The sequence below is a fragment of the Miniopterus natalensis genome, chromosome 7, assembly GCF_054644295.1.
Source record: "Miniopterus natalensis isolate mMinNat1 chromosome 7, mMinNat1.hap1, whole genome shotgun sequence".
Taxonomy (NCBI): domain Eukaryota; kingdom Metazoa; phylum Chordata; class Mammalia; order Chiroptera; family Miniopteridae; genus Miniopterus; species Miniopterus natalensis.
Window position 1 is genome coordinate 481,069 of NC_142087.1, and position 18,017 is coordinate 499,085.

An 18,017-nucleotide genomic window follows, 5' to 3' on the forward strand; every position below is an offset into this window, starting at 1 on the left:
AAAGTCTTAATTCTTATTTTGCTAATTTTCTAAAGTCACGTCAGTTTCACAAGAAACATCTAATTATTGTTTTCAATGAAAACTGACAGAACAGGGATATTCTCAGACTTTTAAAACAAGTTATACCATAAATATTTATCATATGCAAAATAAAACAAAACATAAATTTTAAGATATGTTTAGATTTTAATTTTTTTAAAAACATTAAATCATTGTATTCACAATGGTAAATTAAAGTAATGAAAAGAATAACTTGCAGAGCCAACCGGTACACAATTACTTTCTTAAGGACAATGGTAGAACCTATACACAGAGATGCTGAGTGACAGCCAAACCTATCACTTACATTATGCAGCTTCTTACAAAACAGTCAAACTGCTATAGTCTTTTTTTAATGCTCGCTTTTAAAACTTGCTCAGTTTTAAAACAAACATCAACATGGAGTCACTCATATATGCTTGTTTTTAAGTAACCTCACACAATGGTTCTCTGATTTAAATTAGTCACATGTACACTGATGTTTTCATCATAATGAAATAAAAAAATAAAGAAAATGTGTTTTCAGAAGATAGAATCCATGAAAAGACCAGTAATGAATCCTTTGACGGCAGAAAATCAGCAACAGAATGCCAATATTAATTACAGAAAACAATTTGTCGGTATCACAACAAAAGGGTATAATGAATTTTTTCTAAAATACCTAATTCATTTTTATAATGAATAAAACTAACAAATACTTACAAATTATTCATGTACTTTCATGTGAGGTTTGTTTTGTTATTAATATTTGTGCTTTTCCGGCACTAGTTTTTTCCTACTCTTGCATCAAGTCTTCCCATAAATCTCTGGAAAGTCACAAATATCCCTATGGCCATGGGTAAACCATAAAAGTGATAATTCATCAAAATGTCTTTTAACCTATGTAATAAATAAATCTGTTGTGAGGTTAATTTCTCCTAATGTACATAAAATAATCCCATTAATCAAATAATAATAATGATCATATCAATTTTACTATGGCTAAAACCCTCAAATATCTTTCTGATTACTTATTAATGTAAACAAAACTGAGTAAATTTTATATTCATATTTAAACTACTGAATACCTATAAACAAAACAGTATTTATTAAAATAGAATATGCACTTAATTTATACTAAATTCCACTCAAATTTATACAAGTTTTCATCCTTAATTTTTAAATACACACATCATAATTTTTTTCAAACACTACAGGTATACACATAACTGAAATATGACATCCAAACCAGATTGTGATTTTTAAAGTAACTTCTAAACAGGTAGTAATAATACAATGTGTAAAATTCCAATAAAATACAGGTATATTCTTATAGAAATGTTAGTCCTATAATACCGAGCGATATTTACAAGCAAACATGATCCAAACAGCACATGCAGATTCAGGGTAAGTAAACACTCGGACACGAACTGCCAGTCGCACCTGGTCTCCACGGCAACAGATTATTTCTTCACAGAAAGGAGACCTACAGAAGGAAGAAAATTTACTTATTTAAGAAGTAAACATAAGACTTTATTTTCTTATTTCCAAGTAAGTCAGTATTTTATTTTATTTATTTCATTTTTTTAAATATATCTTTATTGATTTCAGAGAGAGGAAAGGAGGGGAGAGAGAGAGATAGAAACATCAATGATGAGAGAGTCATTGATCAAGCCCACAACTGGGCATGTGCCCTGACTGGGAACCGAACTCCAATCGCCTGGATCCTAGGTCGATGCTCAACCGCTGAGCCACACCCGGCCGGGCATTATTTTAAATAATATTTTAAAATCCTTGTCCAGCAGAGCATGGCTCAGTGCTTGAGCATCAACCTAGGATCCAAGAGATCAGGGTTCGATTCCTGGTCAGGGCACATGCCCGGGTTGCGGGCTAGGCAGCCAATCAATGACTCTCTCATCATTGGTGTTTCTCTCTCTCTCTCCCCCTCTCCTTTCCTCTCTCTGAAATCAATAAAGATATGTAAAAAAAAAATCCTGCCTTTGCTACCAATGGCTCTGTAATTTAAAATTGAGCTAATCAAATTATAGACTATTTTCTCATAATCAATACATTTAAAAAATTACACTAGTCAAGATCAGAGATCCTCACCAAAATCATTGGTAAAATTATCCCAAACTATCAAAAGCTACCTTTCAGACTTAATGAATCACAATCTGTGAAGAGGACGGTATAAGTCTTAATTATAAAAGTTCTCCATGTGATTCTAAAGTCATTTTCTAAATAACTACCAAACTAACTGATTTCTAAGAGTCCTACCCAAAAACATTTATGAATTCATAAATTCCACCTTACCGAAGACATGTGGCAAATGCACGCCTTGCATTTCTATACACAAAATGTATTGGGAACCCTTTAAATGTGTGACCATCAGGTACAGCCCTCCTTATGGCATCTTGAAATTCTTCATTGCCTGCAGATATACTTGTTGTACGCTCAAATTCATAAGAAGCCAAAGCTGGTGATAAGAGGTAGGAAAGCTGGTCTTCCCAAACAGTAGTGAGGCCAAGATCCTATAGCAATCAAGAGAAAAAGTAAAACACATTAATATTTTAAAAAACAATTACAATAGAAAGTTGCTTATTTTAATATAGGCCAAGATTTTTAAGGCCTGTCAATTTTTTAAACTTCCTATTAATTATTATAAAAATACATAAACATAAACTATAGGTATCAGATTTTAATTGCTTAAAAAAAAAACAACATTCAATATAATGATGTTAGTACAGATTCCAAATTCTATACTTCATTAATATCCACTAGAAAAGATCATATGGAATAGTCCTACTATAGAAGACAGTGTCAGTAAATTTTCAAGTCACATTTTATTTAACTTTATAGTTTAATAAGATTGAATCTGCTTAATTTGATTGCTCCTACCATAAATTCAACTATAGGAGGGGAGAAAAATCAGCAAACTAACTGCATACATAAGTAAACTCAAAATATTTACTGAGCATTTACTCTTATTTCTAGAAGGAAGTAATAAATTCTAGAAGTACTGGTGAATTTAGAAATTTCTGAGTCTCAGAACTTAACTCTCACGACCTTTAAAACTATAAGCTTCATAAAGGTAGGGACTTTATTTGCTTTGTTCAGGGCTAGAATAGTGACTGGCACTATCATATACACACCCCAAAAACTGTTTATACACAAATGAAAAAAAAAGCACGAAACTACAAATTTCAGTGTTAATTACCTTCCTGTGTTCTGATACTAGTAACCTTAGCTGCATTTCTATTTCATTACTTGTTACTGAAGCATCAATTGTGGATGCACAAAGAGGTGGAAAGGGAGGAAGGGATGTTGTAGCTCCTGGAGCGCACACAGATTTAACTGCTTCTTCACTCATGGGTTTCCATTTAGATTCATCATTCAAATCAAATACACAGGTTTCTACTGAGTCAGAAGGCTGACAATTTCCCAGAAACATCTGATGATTGAAAACACAACCAATTGTTCGATATGGGTACAATGGTTTGGGCTGTTCAGCAACTGGAGGTTCATCAGGATTGGTAGATTTGTGGATGTACCTAAAAAAGGTAAATCGTAACTTTATATAATAAGAACTTAAACATTAGGAAGGCAGCATCTTACTGAGGACACTTAAAGCCCTAACTATTTCCCAGGACTAGAGTTTTAATACTTGATTTTCCTTCTTATATTTCTATAATTTGGTTATATTAATTATATAGCATATCTTATGCTATAGAAACCAACTTTACTCCTTTAACATGAGAACATATTCTATGCATATTGTTAAAGTAAAAAACATCTATATCTAAGATAACATGATTAAAGTAATTTAGCTATATGTATGAGGTACGATTAACCAAAATGATAATCAACTTGGGAAAAAAAGAACCCCCCAAAAATGAGAAGAGGGCCCAGGACTATGCCTTTAGGATCTCCAATATTTAAAGACATAATAAAGAAAAACTGAGAAAAGCCAGAGAAAAATAATGAAAACTGCAAGATAGTGCTATGCGAGAGGAAAGAGAATGTTCCGGGAAGGAAGAAGCATTTAACTCTGAAAATCTGATGACAGACCAAAAGACTAAAAACCCTGGCTGGGCAGTTCAGTTGGTTAGGGCATCATCCCAATATGCCAAGGTTTGGGGTTTGATCCCCCATCAGGACACATACAAGAATCAACCAAGGAATGCATAAATAAGTGGAAGAACAAATCATTGTTTCTCTCTTTCCCCCTTCCTCTCTCTCTAAAATCAATAAATCAAAAAATTAGAAGAAAAAAAAAAAAATGACTGAAAAATGTCCAGTGAATTTATCAGCATTGAGTTGGTGACCACATCAAATTTTCAAAAGAAATCATGACTTCAACTTGAGTCTATTTTCAGGCTTAGAGATGATCATCAGAAAAGCATATGCCAATTATATAAAATTGAAAGTAAATATAATTTATATTTTTACCAATATTATGTTGGTAAATTTTATGTGTACAAATTTTCTTAGAGTTTAATTACACAGCTATTTTAATTGAAGTACTTTTTTACATAAGCCCTGAAAAGGCTGTAATAACTAAAACTGTCAACATGTACCTTTGAGTACGAGCAATATAAATAAAGAACCGATAATATAAAACATCTGCATCTTCATTTTAATATCTTTGTAAACTTAGTTGGCTAACCTGTGTCCTGTTAAACTCTCCCAAAAAGTGATGGTTCCATCAGTTCCACAAGTCATAACCCAAGCATGAGGTACTCCTTTTGCTTTAGTCCCAACACAGACAAAGGCTTCTAATCCATATCCAAGAAGAAGGCTGCACAGGAGGTTAGCATGATCTTCACAGTCACCCTAGAAAATACAATTAATTAAAAAATTAAGTATCTGTTCCTTCATATTGTCTCCTCATTAAATATAGAAATACAAAATGACAATAAAACATATTATTAAAGTTTTCCCTTTTAATCATAAGTCCAGTGTTAAGCTGAAACAATAGGGGTGGGAAGATATAAAAAATTTAGAAGAGAGCCTAAATTATTTTACAAAGTCAGAGCTCACAAATCTAACAGTTTATAACTTGTATACTTTAAGAGGGGACAGTCAGATTCAAAAGTTTATAAAGAATTCATACAACATAGAAAGAAAAGCAATAAAATTTTTTAAATGAGTAGCTAACGAACATGAACAGAGAAGCTAACAAATCATAGGGCAGAAAATGCATATAAGTGGAAAAACACACAAACTGAAAACAATGAGTTACACTATCTATATATATGTATGATCATTTTAAGGAATAAATACATAGGAATCAGGGTGGAATAAAACAAAATGCCAACAACAGCTATAATTAGGGTGGTTGTATATAATTTTCCCTGGTATTTTCTTTTTTAAAAAATACGTTTATTTTGAAATCTAATTAAAATACAACTTTTAGTATATGGCTAATACAATGTCCAATGTACTTATTCACTCACACACAATTTTTTTTTTAATTGATTATTGTTAATCCTTACCCGAGGATATTTTTTCCATTGACTTTTGAGAGACAATGCAAGGGGGAAGGGAAACATCTATTTGTTCTTCCATTTATCTATATGCATTCATTGGTTGATTCTTGCATGTGCCCGGACCGGGAATCAAACCACAACCTTGGCATATCAGGATGACGCTCTAACCAACTTAGCTACACAGCCAGGGCTCCCCTCTATTTTCTAAATTCCCTTTGATATTACATTACTTTCACAATTTTAAAAACTTATAAAAACTTTAAAAATAATAAAAAATATCTGATATGTTCTGTGAAAAAAAATTATTAAAATATTAAACAGTAAGGCTACAATTACATGAAGATATGTATTTAAGCACAGGAATACAGATAATATGCAAAAGTAAAAGTAACTTTTGAGTTCAGTTTTACAATGGATGATATATCTTCACCCCCAAAATTCTGCACTAGTGGTTCTCCACTGTTGCTTTTTAATTAACTGTAATAAAACAAATAGCATTTTATAATCATTAAGTTGACTTTAGAAAAATATAATATCCAACCTTTTAGACCCAGTAATTTGTATGTTGAGATTTTATACTAAATTTTTTTTCAAAAACCCCAACAATACAACCAAAGATGTTCAACGCAAAATATCATTCTCAATGATATCAAGTAAATCTAAGGCAGTCAAAAGAAGCAGTGCCTACAATGGGGAAATAGTTGAGTAGATTTTATATATCAACTCAAGAAAACTTTATACAGCCATTAAAAGACAGAGATCATAAAGACTAGCAACACAGAGGTAAAAGTTAGCCTAATGCTAAGTTATGAAGCAGGACACAAAATTTTATTTATCTTAATTATAATTATGGAAAAAATGATACATAAGAGGAGGAAAACATAAAAATATAAAAAGACATAATAAACTGGTATTAGGATTATGGGTGAAATTTCACTTTCACTGTTGTAATCCTATTGTTTGTGCCAGAAAAATATTTTTAAAAATTTTCAAATTTCTAATTTAAGATGTACTTTTTCTTTAAACAAACAAACAAAATAAAATAGTGAATCAAATGGGTGATTATTTGCTTTACAAAAATATTATTTACATAATTTTAAATATGTATCACTCCAATGTTTGAAATAAAAATGTTTAAATCCATACACACAACTTTGGGGAACTACAGCTTGAGAATAAACTAAAACAATTTTGAAGTAATGTTTAACCATTTTCAACTGTCATTAAGACAAAATCGTTCTGACAAATCAGTCTTTAATATAGTTTCTTCCATTGCATAAGCTTGCCTTGTGAATACCTACAATATTTACACAGCTTCAAACTAAAAAAAATTGTTTCAAAACAACAATACAATAAATTTCTTTTTTCCTGTTCTGTTTCAACAGAATTGGAATGCTAAAGACAGTCTGACTTGTTTTTATATTATCGACATTTTTGGAACACATGAAATTAGGAAATATCCCATAATCTATAAAATTAGTTTACTGAAATCAATTCATTTCAGTTTAACATCAATAAATTTACACAAATTCTTAAATATATACTTATATTTGATACTAATCAAAATACCAATGAATGCAAGAATTTTTTCCATATTCATTTTGTACTTCCATTTTCTCTTTTAAAAAATACATCATCGAAACAAATTTTAATACATGAATAGTACTAGACCACCACCATAGGGGTCCTGGTGCTCCCTCTAATTCACTGTTTCATTTACCTCTGTAGCTTGGTTTCTAACATAATAGTACTTATAGATCCCTACCTCATAGAAATCACATTACATTAAACAATAAACTACATGAGAAAATAAAGATGCTAATTTTTTCTTTATGTATTGACATTTAAATGTTAAGAAAAATGGTGAAAAGATTATGACTTGTTCAAGTTGATAATATGTATATTTTTTCCAAGTTAATTCTTTTACAAATGCACCACACATTCACAATTATGATGTGCTGCTTTTTAATTCTATTATGTGTGTAGGATACCTTGTTTCTACAGAGAAAGGCCAGCAGAGTGCACCACTGTTCCTGTTTACCTCCTCCTCCAATAACAGGGGCTCTTTCATAACCAAGGACATTAACAAATCTTGCTGCTTGCCTTGGTGTATCCAGAAGCCGCCCAGCTCGAAGTGGTTTAACATAGGAACACACTGGTCTATTTATCCCATTTTCATCCTGGAGGAAGAGGGGGAAAACATTATCTGTAACGATAGCTTAACCATTTCCAATTTTAACACTTCTTCTCAGAGTACATTAACGTAAAATAAAATAATTCTGGATATCACTAAGTGCTTACCTTGTACCCAGCACTAGGATTGCTGAGTGCTATGCATACAATTTCTCTTTTAATCCTCATAACATCTCTATTACTTTCATTTCATAGATGAAGAAACTGAAGCTACAGCCATTATGCAACAGGGCCAGGATCCAAACACTGAGCTAACTCCAAAGCCTCTGACAGTAAGAAAATGAACTATCCTATGATCCAGCAATCCCACTCCTGGATATATATCCAAAGTAATTGAAATCAGTATCTCAAAGAGATCTTTGCACACCCGTGTTCACTGCAGCATTATTCACAATAGCCAAGATATGCAAACAACCAAAATGTCCTTTAATGAATGAATGGATAAACAAAATGTGGTGTACATATACCATGGAATATCATTCAGCCATTAAAAAAGGAGGCGGTCCTGCAATTTGCAGTATGGATGAGCCTGAGAGCATTATGAGTGAAATAAGCCAGACAGAAAAACACAAATGCTGTATGGAATCACTTACTTGTGAAATCATAGAAACAGAGTATAGAACAGTAGTTGCCAGGAGCTAGGGGTGGGGGTATGAGTAATGCAGGTCAAAAGGTACAAATTTTCAGTTATACATTCTCACCACAAACAAAAAAAGAATTAACTATGTGAAGTGATAGATGTGTTCATTATCTTGATCTTGATAATCATTCCACAATGTATATGTGTAACAAATCATCACACTGTACACTTACATATATCATATGTTTGTCATTTATTCCTCAATAAAGTTAAAAAAACACAATAAAAACCTCCTCTAAGAAAAGGATAAGCAGGTGGGTGGGGAATGGAGAGGGGATATAAGCCAAAGTATCCTTTCATATTATCATACATAATTTAATAATATATATCCAGACAGAATGAATAAGTTTTCTGATTAGCTGATAAAACAATGACCAGAGTTCATTTTTAACTTGTTTCCACTATACTTGGAGATCCCCAGGAAACAATGATTTGTTATAACCAAGTCAACTGAAAACAGAGTTTTGAAAATCATTTTAGGAAAGCATCTTACATTTTAATATGATGGGGGTTTTTTATTGATTTTAGAGAGAGAGGGAGAGAGAGAAACATCAATGTGAAAAAGAACCTTGAGTAACGGTTGCCTCCCATAACCACCCCGACCAGGGATGGGGACTGAACTCGCAACCTGGGTATGTGCCCTGAGTGGAAATCAAACCGGCAACCTTTTGGTGCAAAGGACAATGCTCAACCGAGCCACACCGGATAGGACGTCTTACGTTTTAAACCCAGAATGTATCCTGGCATTTGAACTGAATACTATGCAACAAGAATCTCTGATAACTATCCACCACTGTGTTTTTAGAGTTAATATTACCAAAGTCCTTATTTCCCTTAACTTTATGATTACTGAGATGACAAACTCAAAAGGCCACTTTTTATTCAAAGTCAGAGATGACTTAAAACTCTTTATTATGGCAAGGCTCTTCAGAAATATTACCTAACTCGACCAACAGAAACACCATCTGTTTGAATGATCAGAACCATTGATGTCTTTCTAAACCACAACAACATTGCTTTTCCAATATAATCCCACACCTTAGCAAGAAAAACAACTCACTTATTATTTGATTATACTAAGACTGTGAATTTTTATATTATGCAGAGCAAAATGACCATCATGATTTTCACTCATGACTACGGTTCTCAACTCTAAAAGGCACTGATTTTTTTCCCCATCCTCTCTTACCCCACTCACTCCAACACCTTCACAGTGGTCTCTTAGTCTCCATCTCCCTATGCTATCTTAGGGGTCAGAAATAGAGGTAAAATGAAAGGTTCAACTAGAAGAGCTCCAATAGAATAAAGAGCCAAGGACAGGTAAGGAAACTAAGGAACAGAGAAAGGAGAAGAAATGAAATTTAGGCATAGAGTGTTTTAAAGTACTGATTACTTTTTTTTTTAATGTTTTTATTGATTTTAGAGAGAGGAAGGGAGAGAGAGAGAGAGAAACATCAATGATGAGAGAGTCATTGATCAGCGGCCTCCTGCATGCCCCCTCCTCTGCTGGGGATCGAGCCCGCAACCTGGGCATGTGCCCTGACTGGGAATCAAACAGTGACTGCCTGGTCCATGGGTCAACACTCAACCACTGAGCCAACACAAGCTGGACTGAAACTGCAATTTAATAGTCTACCATGACTGAGGTGCTGTCTGAGCTTAGAATAAGGACTCCACTTCTCAATCCTTCAAGCTGTTTGCAAACAGTAGCAATGCCTGGCTACTCGACAATCTCATCCAGTTACCATGAGACTCAATGACCTTATGTGGTTCAAATCTTCTTACAATGAATTCTGAGACAGGAACTTAAGTAATATTTCCTAAAAGATAGCCTCAGCTCCTTGATTCCCTTACCTGTATGTCTCACCCTTTTCCTCCTCCTCTTCCACTTGCCATTTCTCTGATCTACTTCCTCCCTTTACCCCACCAACCACCCCAGTCCCTCCGGTCTGATTCCACATGGCAATGAATAACCTCACCTCAGACTAAATAGACAGCAGAAAACCAGTTGTATTTTGATTGGTTTCTCTTTGTCCTTGATCTGACATCACTGCTTCCTTGCCTGCCCAGTCATTCAATGTATAGATAATGCTACTATAAAGTCAGAAGCCATTTCCTTCATTTCCACCACTAGTCAACTAGGGTTTCCCATTCCCAAGTTCCTCATCTAGGAATTGAAACACTTTTAGCCTGTCCCAAAAATCTAGGAAATGTAGGGGTAAAGCTAGACGAATGCACAGGATCTGAGACATATAATCCAAAATAATACTACATTATATTCACATAAATACATCTATATAAGGCTAAATATATATGAAGTATTTGAATAGTTCATGAGTTACAAAAAGCTATGGATCTAATCACATATTTTCTGTTGGTTTGTTAATGAAAGAAAATGGGCTCAGGATACAAGAAAAATAGAGGCAAAGATATATAGTTGAAATGCTGCAGTTAAATATTATTGGTCATTGGCTTAGGGATCTTGGTTATATAGAATTATTACACATAATATAGTTTGTATTTAAAAAAATAAAAAACCCTAACCAGGAAAAATATATATGTGGAACCCCACTTCTGCACACAAAAGTTGAATTTACATATAAATTGCAAAATGTCCTAGTAGTTAATTTTTATTACTAAGTATCAATCAAGGACACACTCAAAGCTAAACAAAAGGGTTTTCAACTACTTTAAATAAAATACATTCAAAAAGGGTTTAAAAAACAATTAAAAATGAAAAGCAAAATAAAGCAAAGATTGTATGATATCACTCACTCAGTGAAAGACAGTATTACAAAAGTAGCATTGTATTTTACAAATAAATTTTCATTTTTCTGGAATAATTACATTTTACAAATTCAAGTTAAATAAAATGTACATTAAAAAAAACAGTAAATATCAAATACAGGTGTGAAGCTTTTATAATACAATTTACAAACCTGAGCAAAAATCTTAACCAGCCGTGAGTTGTGTGAGGGTCGAATTTGCAAATATTCTCTCCACCACTGCTTAGCATATACAAGAAATAATCGCTCTTTCTCTGCAGTTTTCTGACGTTCCAAAGCAAGCTTGAAATTAAAAAAAATTTTTTCAATTTCTATTCATTCTCCTTAATTACTATAAATTATGTAACAAATCTGTGCACTTCTCTCCATCTCTACCACTACCCTAATTAATCTAAGCCACCATCATCTCACCTGTAAGAGCCTCCCGATTTCCCTATTTCTACACTTCCTCTAATACAACCCAGTCTCCACAACATCAGAGTAATCTTTTTCCCCCAAGACATTTTTAAGTATTAAATCATACTGTCATTCTCTTGTTTAAAACTAACAAATTGTAATTTTCTAAAAAGAGTGCTTTCTAGAATCAACAGGTAAACATACTACTATGAAAACAATTATACAACGACAAAAAATTCAGAATTATTTACCTGTGTGTTCACTACTTCTTGAGATAATGTTTGATTGAGTGGTGGGTACATCTCAAGTTTTATATTTAAAATTCCCACAGAAACTTTTGATTCTGTGCCTATAAGTATAAGTAAATATTTAGAACTTCAGAGGTTTCAACGCCATGCATATTTAGTCAACCAAAGTCTATCCAAAATAACAAGAATTTTGTGCTTTACCACTTACATGGAATAAATATTCAATATCACCTTTAATACTCATATTAAAAGTGAACCAAATAAAAAAAAGCTTTTATTTAGTACAAAAGCCTTCATCTAATTTTAAGGAGATCACCTATTTTCTTAGCTTCTTAATCACATTTTAAGTGACTTTTCAGACCTAAAGGATTTGGAAATCTTAATTTTTATATTAATTAAATATAAAATGCCAACCAGGCTTACATTTAAAACCAAAGTCAAAGCAATTGTTAACACTTCATTCTCAGAAATATACTTATACTCTTAGTCACATATAGTAATTCCCACTTATCCCTCCCCATTTTTCACATCACATGTGAATACAAATTTTCAATTCATGCCTGTATTTAAAGAATTAGAAAACAAATAATGGGTATCACAGTTGAAAATAAACATCCTACCTAAAACTTTTTTCTCTACTTCTTATTTAAGTAAAAACACACTCAGGGTCTAAATTACCAAAATCTAAATTACTAAGCTCTACTGTCCAATGGCCAGATTTAACTCTGTGACTAAGTTTCAATACCAAAGTACTTCCATTATGTTATGCATAAAACACTGGTAGCTTTTATTATTCATTGTATTAGTAAACATATTACATATTAAGTAGTATGCAAGTGCCCAAGGAAACAATGGTGAATAAGACAGGCACCATCTCTGTCCTCAAAGGGTACTATTTATTGATACTGACATTGAGCAAGTTAGCACCTCTGGGTGCCACTTTTCCACATGTAAAGGGGTAGAAGAAAACTTGCTCCATATTCCACAAGAACAGCTGCTGCAGGAAGCCACTAGTACTAATGGGTATGCACTATATCCTGGGGAGTGCCAGAATGGAGGTATTCTGCGTATGTGTTTAGAATCTTAATTTTCTTTACAGCCTTATATATAAATTTGAAAAGGAAAAATCTCAAAATTTCTTTATTCATTTCCCAGAAAAACAATTTTCTTTGTAAGACAAGGCCAGAATGACTGTGAAGTTCTACACTCATACTATTCTTCAAGACATTTCCCAAGATTACAACACTGGAGTCCAACTATAATTCTAAAGAAATTGTTTAGAAAAAAAAAATTTTTAATTTTAAAAAAATAAAGAAATGCTTTTTACGTTTGCCTCTTGGTTAACAAAGGCATTTTAAAAATATAAAATGTATTTACAAATGAATTGGGACTATAAAAAGGTAACATAATATTAATCATCATACCTACACCCATAAGTTCCACAGTAAGACTGGTCACTCCATTTTCTGAGCCCAAAACTGATCGCCATTCGAGAAAATAGGATGCAACTAAAGTGGTCTCACCAAATATATCTGTTTTGATTAGCACCATATGAACTGGATCACTTATTGATAACATTGTTGTTGAATCAGCCATTCTAGTTCCATCACCTACCAACATAAACCAAAAAAAATTACACCAAATTACATATTCAGTTAGGCCAACATAAAATACTTTTACTGAAAAGTATTAAAAACTTATGTAAAACCAAATAGAATAATTTGGTAATGCCTCAAAAAGCATGCAATAGACTTGGAACAAAAGTACAGTCGTATTTCTCACAACTTTTAAGAGAACTGGTAGAATTGTGGTAAGTTATTTTGTCACTTAATGCATATCTATATTTTCTGATATCTAAGAGATAAGTCTATTCATTAAAAGTACTTACTAAACTATATGCTACTAAGACAATTCAAATATGTCAACATTAATTCCAAAACTACCTTTATCCTTAAAACTCCAGAAATAATCACTATATTATCCACCCCAAACTGAAAGATACAGCACCTTGGAGCTAGCAATTTAAGCCATTATTTTTCACAGGGAAAAAAATAATAATAAATTTTAGTACTGCATTAGTAATCTAAAATTCTGAAGGTATAATTCTACAACTTTGCTAAGTTTATAAATATATTGTAAAAATTTCTACACTGACAACTAAAATGTACAAAATAACTTTTATAGGAAAAAACAGTATAAAACAATTATAGAAATCAAGTATCATAATTTTAAAGTTCCAAAAATGAATTACAGATTCATGTCTAAACTCTGATTTTTAAAAGTTAGATAATATCATAAATGAAGTTATCTTTCACAAATGAAAAGGATAATGTCTCATTCTCCACTATATCCCCAGGACTTGCCTAGCATAGTACCATGCACCTAATATGTCTATTACTAAAACAACCATTAAAACAGTCATAAAATTATCTTCAGGATAAATTAATTAGCAGGAAAAAAAGCAAGAAGGTGGTTACTAGTAGTTTATATAGAAAAGAGCAGTGGGGGTAAAAAATAAAACAAAAGGCTAGGGAGGGAGGAACTTCCATTATAAATCTCCCCGTACAGCAGAAGTTACCGTTGTTCTGCAATGAAACCTCACAAAGATTTCCTCAATTAAATGACAATTTATTGTTGTTCCTTACCTAAGCTTTCTCTGTGTACTTCAAGTAAAAAGCCATCATGAAAATCTGGTTCACAGGCACATGGAACAGGTTTAGAACGAAAACGTTGATTTCGAAAATGCAAACATAAAGTAAAAGTTGAACAAACTTGTCCTGGTAAAGGCTCGGGTTCTTGCAGATGTTCCAAGAAAGCTTTTCCACCCAAAACCTGAAGGTAAAGATACCTCCGTGTTGGATCAATATTAGCTGTAAAGTGTAGCAATATATATGAGGAAACTGCCAAATAACTTAAGAAATGTGATCAAGACAATAGAAAATAACTTGAAAGAAATAAAACCAAAGACCTGGGGGGGTGGGAGTGAGGGAGTAACACATTTACTGTATACCAGGACCATTTGCACTCAGGGAAGAAAAGATAGATAATATGATACCTTTTTCTGAGTTTACATTCTGGCTACTTTCTCCCAGCTAGAAAGGAGTTAGAGCTAAGGTTTAGGATACCTTTGCTGTTAGTTGCTTATCCAACATTCCTTCAGTTCCATAAACCAATTCAATTACCTCAACTCAGCAGTGTACTTGTGAGATAATTAATTACCATTAAAAAAACAAGGCTATACAATTTTTATAAAATATATTATTAAAACATGAGAAACAGGTGGTCCTGTTTTTGCTTCCACTGTGCTATACATTAAATCTTCTGCTATACTTCATGGAAAACAGAATCTAAGTTTTTTTGGATGATCGCTCACAAAAATGTATTTAATTCTGGGGGGGAGGGGAATTGAAATGTTTTCTATCAAATACCAAACACTATAGCACATCTATCTTCAGTACTATCCACAATGAAATTAATGTTTAAAAAAATAAAATACACATACTTTTTTTCAACGTTGATTGTCTATCAGTAAAACAAACTGGTTGTTTTGGAGAGGGAGGGAGTTCTTGATCAACACTGTCCTAGAAAAGCAAAAAGAAAATCAAAACAAATTAGAAACAAAAACTATAGTTAAGAAAATACCAATAAGGGAACTAAGAACTGAACCAAAAGTAAATACGAAAAAGTCCCATCAAAAGACCCCTATTTACCTTGTATAATTAAAATAATGAAAAGCCTGCAAAAGAGGTGATGCAACTGGTCACTTCTAAAGTCTACTATTAAGAAATTAAACTGTCCTCAAGCAATGGCCACAGAATGCTGAAAACAAATCCCTACTACCTTAAAGTTAAACGTTCTCGAAACCTCATGTAACATTTGACTTATGATTCTACCATGAACTGATTTTAATAAGTACATTCACACAGCAAAAGCTGTTATTAGGTCAACTGTTATACCAAATGAATTTACAAACCTCAAATACCAAAAAAGGATGCTGTATTAAAATACTTATTCCCTGGTGTATTATGAAGTCCATCCAATTTTTACATTATGTTACCCAGTATTGAGGTCACAGTTTCTCATTATTGCCTCATTTCCAAAAGGCCTACTTACTAATTTGTGCACAGAGAGGCTATCATCCCACTACTGACCTATTTGTATGAAAAGATTTGAAGGTTCCTACGCAGAACAACTATTTTTTTTAATTGATAAATTCTTAATCACAGAGAATATTGTCCCAAAACAGTGTGTTTATTTTAAAAATAAGCCTAATCTTTAAATATATATATATATATATAAAAAACAGTATCAGTGAAAAAGAACCAGGTTATGAAAAACTACTTTGAATAAAACATACATACTTAAAGTTACAGACCTAGAGAAGTAATAAGAGCAAATTCTGTCATTGTAGAGAGAAATATGGCATATAACTCCAATTTCATTGATACATAATCCTACCTGTTACGTTAGCTTATACTTTCTTTTTAAATGTTTTTATTGATTTTAGAGAGGGAAATGGGGAGACAGAGAAACATCGATCAGGTGTCTCCCCACATACCCGGATCAGGCATCGAACCTGAATCCTGGGCATGTGCCCCGACCAGGAATTGAACTGGTGACCTTTCGGTGCATGGGACGTCGCTCAACCAGCTGAGACACACAGGCACGGGCGCATTTGCTTATACTTGAAACAAGGATATTGCTAGACAAAATGATCTTATTTTAAAGTGGTTTTACTAGAAGGAGAGGCCTCCAATATATTTATACTCTCTAATGTTTTCCCCTAAAAGATTACTCACAGTAGCAAAATTAAGTTCTTTCATCACATCATCAATGATTCCCCGACGTCTAAGAGCTTTGATCAAATCTTCTGTTGATAACTGTTGTTGATCAGGAGCTAATTCTTCCCGTATCGTCTCAGCAAGGATTTCTCTTATTCTGCCATGGACGTCCATCTACGTAGAAAACTCCCATTACAATTTACAACATTACAAAGCGCTCAAATATTGCCACTCAGTTAATTTCTTTTCAAAATACTAACAAAAAAATTAATGACAGTTGCACCTTAGTCAATTTCTTTCTAAAACACTGACAAAGAAAAAATAATGCCGGAATAGACAGGCTCAATTTGGGAAGGCTTCTCCAGCTAATAGTAAATGTAAAATTGTTACCAGAATTCAATGAAAATACAGTTTTTCAGAAGGAAAAAGTAACAATAAATTTAAGATAAAAATTTTTAGTGCAAATTCTAGAAATAATCTCTATTGGTTATCTACTACTTTTGTCACTATTTCCCTACAAATAACACTCAACCAAAACAATCTTTCGAGAATAAAGTTTAATCAAAAGAACAGAGACCTAGAGGCGGCGGCAAAGTTTGAATTTCAGCTTTCACCTTCCTAGGTGTGACCTAGAGGTAGCTTATTTACCTTTTATGAATCTGGAAAAAGGGCTGCCCGGTCAAGGCTGTGAGGCTCAGACAGAAGCCGCTAAAGAGCACAAAGCCAGGCACACGACCGCGCAATAAACGGCAGCTTTTATTACTTCAGCGCTCAGGGCAGCACCTCCGACGCGATGTTCTTCGTTAGCTCTCAGGTAGCACAAATACCTTCATTACAAATCCTTTAAGGGCTGCTTTAAGAATCGATGATTCGGTTTAACATCAACGACACCTGTTTCATCCTTAAAGTAATTCCAGTTCCTGACCCCTGAATATAAACCTGCTCCAAACACAACTTATACCCGATTGCCTTCCCCAACTCGCTGGATAAACGCGACGTTTCCCAACCGTCCTACAGGACTACCGCCGTCCTATCACCTGAGGCTCTTCCAGGCTCTTTCTTTTGAGCTTGTTCTCTTTTACCGAGACTAGAAAGTTCCTCTGGCTTCAAACCCGAAGCTTCGCCCACCCCGCGCTCCGGCTCTCACAGCCTCTGCTCGAGTCCCCGGCACACAGGTGCCACAGCCGGCCGGGCCAAGGGGCGCAGACTGGACACTCGGGGCCACAAGGTGGGCAGAAGCGCGCCCGCGGCGCCCCTCACCTTGCTCAGCTGCTGATGGATGAGCTGCTTCAGCTCGGAGGCTTTCTCCGGAGGCAGCGACATGCTGGGGCCGGCGCCTCGCCGCCGAGTCTCTCCGCTTCAGGCGCCCCAACCGCGCGGCGCGCCCCAGCCACCCCGGAGCCTAAGTCGCGGCTGAGCACGGAGCCCGCGCGACAGCTCCCCTCGCACAGCTCCCGGGGGACGCG

At 34.0% G+C, this 18,017-nt stretch overlaps 1 protein-coding gene across 2 annotated transcripts; it reads right to left on the reverse strand.

Annotated features, from left to right (window-relative positions):
* Positions 1-166: 166 nt before the first annotated feature.
* On the reverse strand, positions 167-18,007 carry CEP76 (centrosomal protein 76). Of its 2 annotated transcripts, none has more exons than XM_016197285.2 (12): positions 17,812-18,007; positions 16,570-16,725; positions 15,273-15,351; positions 14,416-14,640; positions 13,195-13,380; positions 11,774-11,871; positions 11,280-11,408; positions 7,499-7,687; positions 4,685-4,851; positions 3,236-3,569; positions 2,332-2,549; positions 167-1,504 (listed from the first exon to the last, which is right to left on the reverse strand). In XM_016197285.2, exons 1-12 carry the CDS (start codon positions 17,872-17,874, stop codon positions 1,366-1,368), a joined length of 1,983 nt encoding a protein of 660 aa, XP_016052771.1. In that variant the 5' UTR covers positions 17,875-18,007; the 3' UTR covers positions 167-1,365. The 2 variants fall into 2 exon arrangements, with proteins under 2 accessions (XP_016052771.1, XP_016052772.1); XM_016197286.2 differs by having other exon boundaries at positions 14,416-14,460; positions 17,812-17,993.
* Positions 18,008-18,017: the final 10 nt, after the last annotated feature.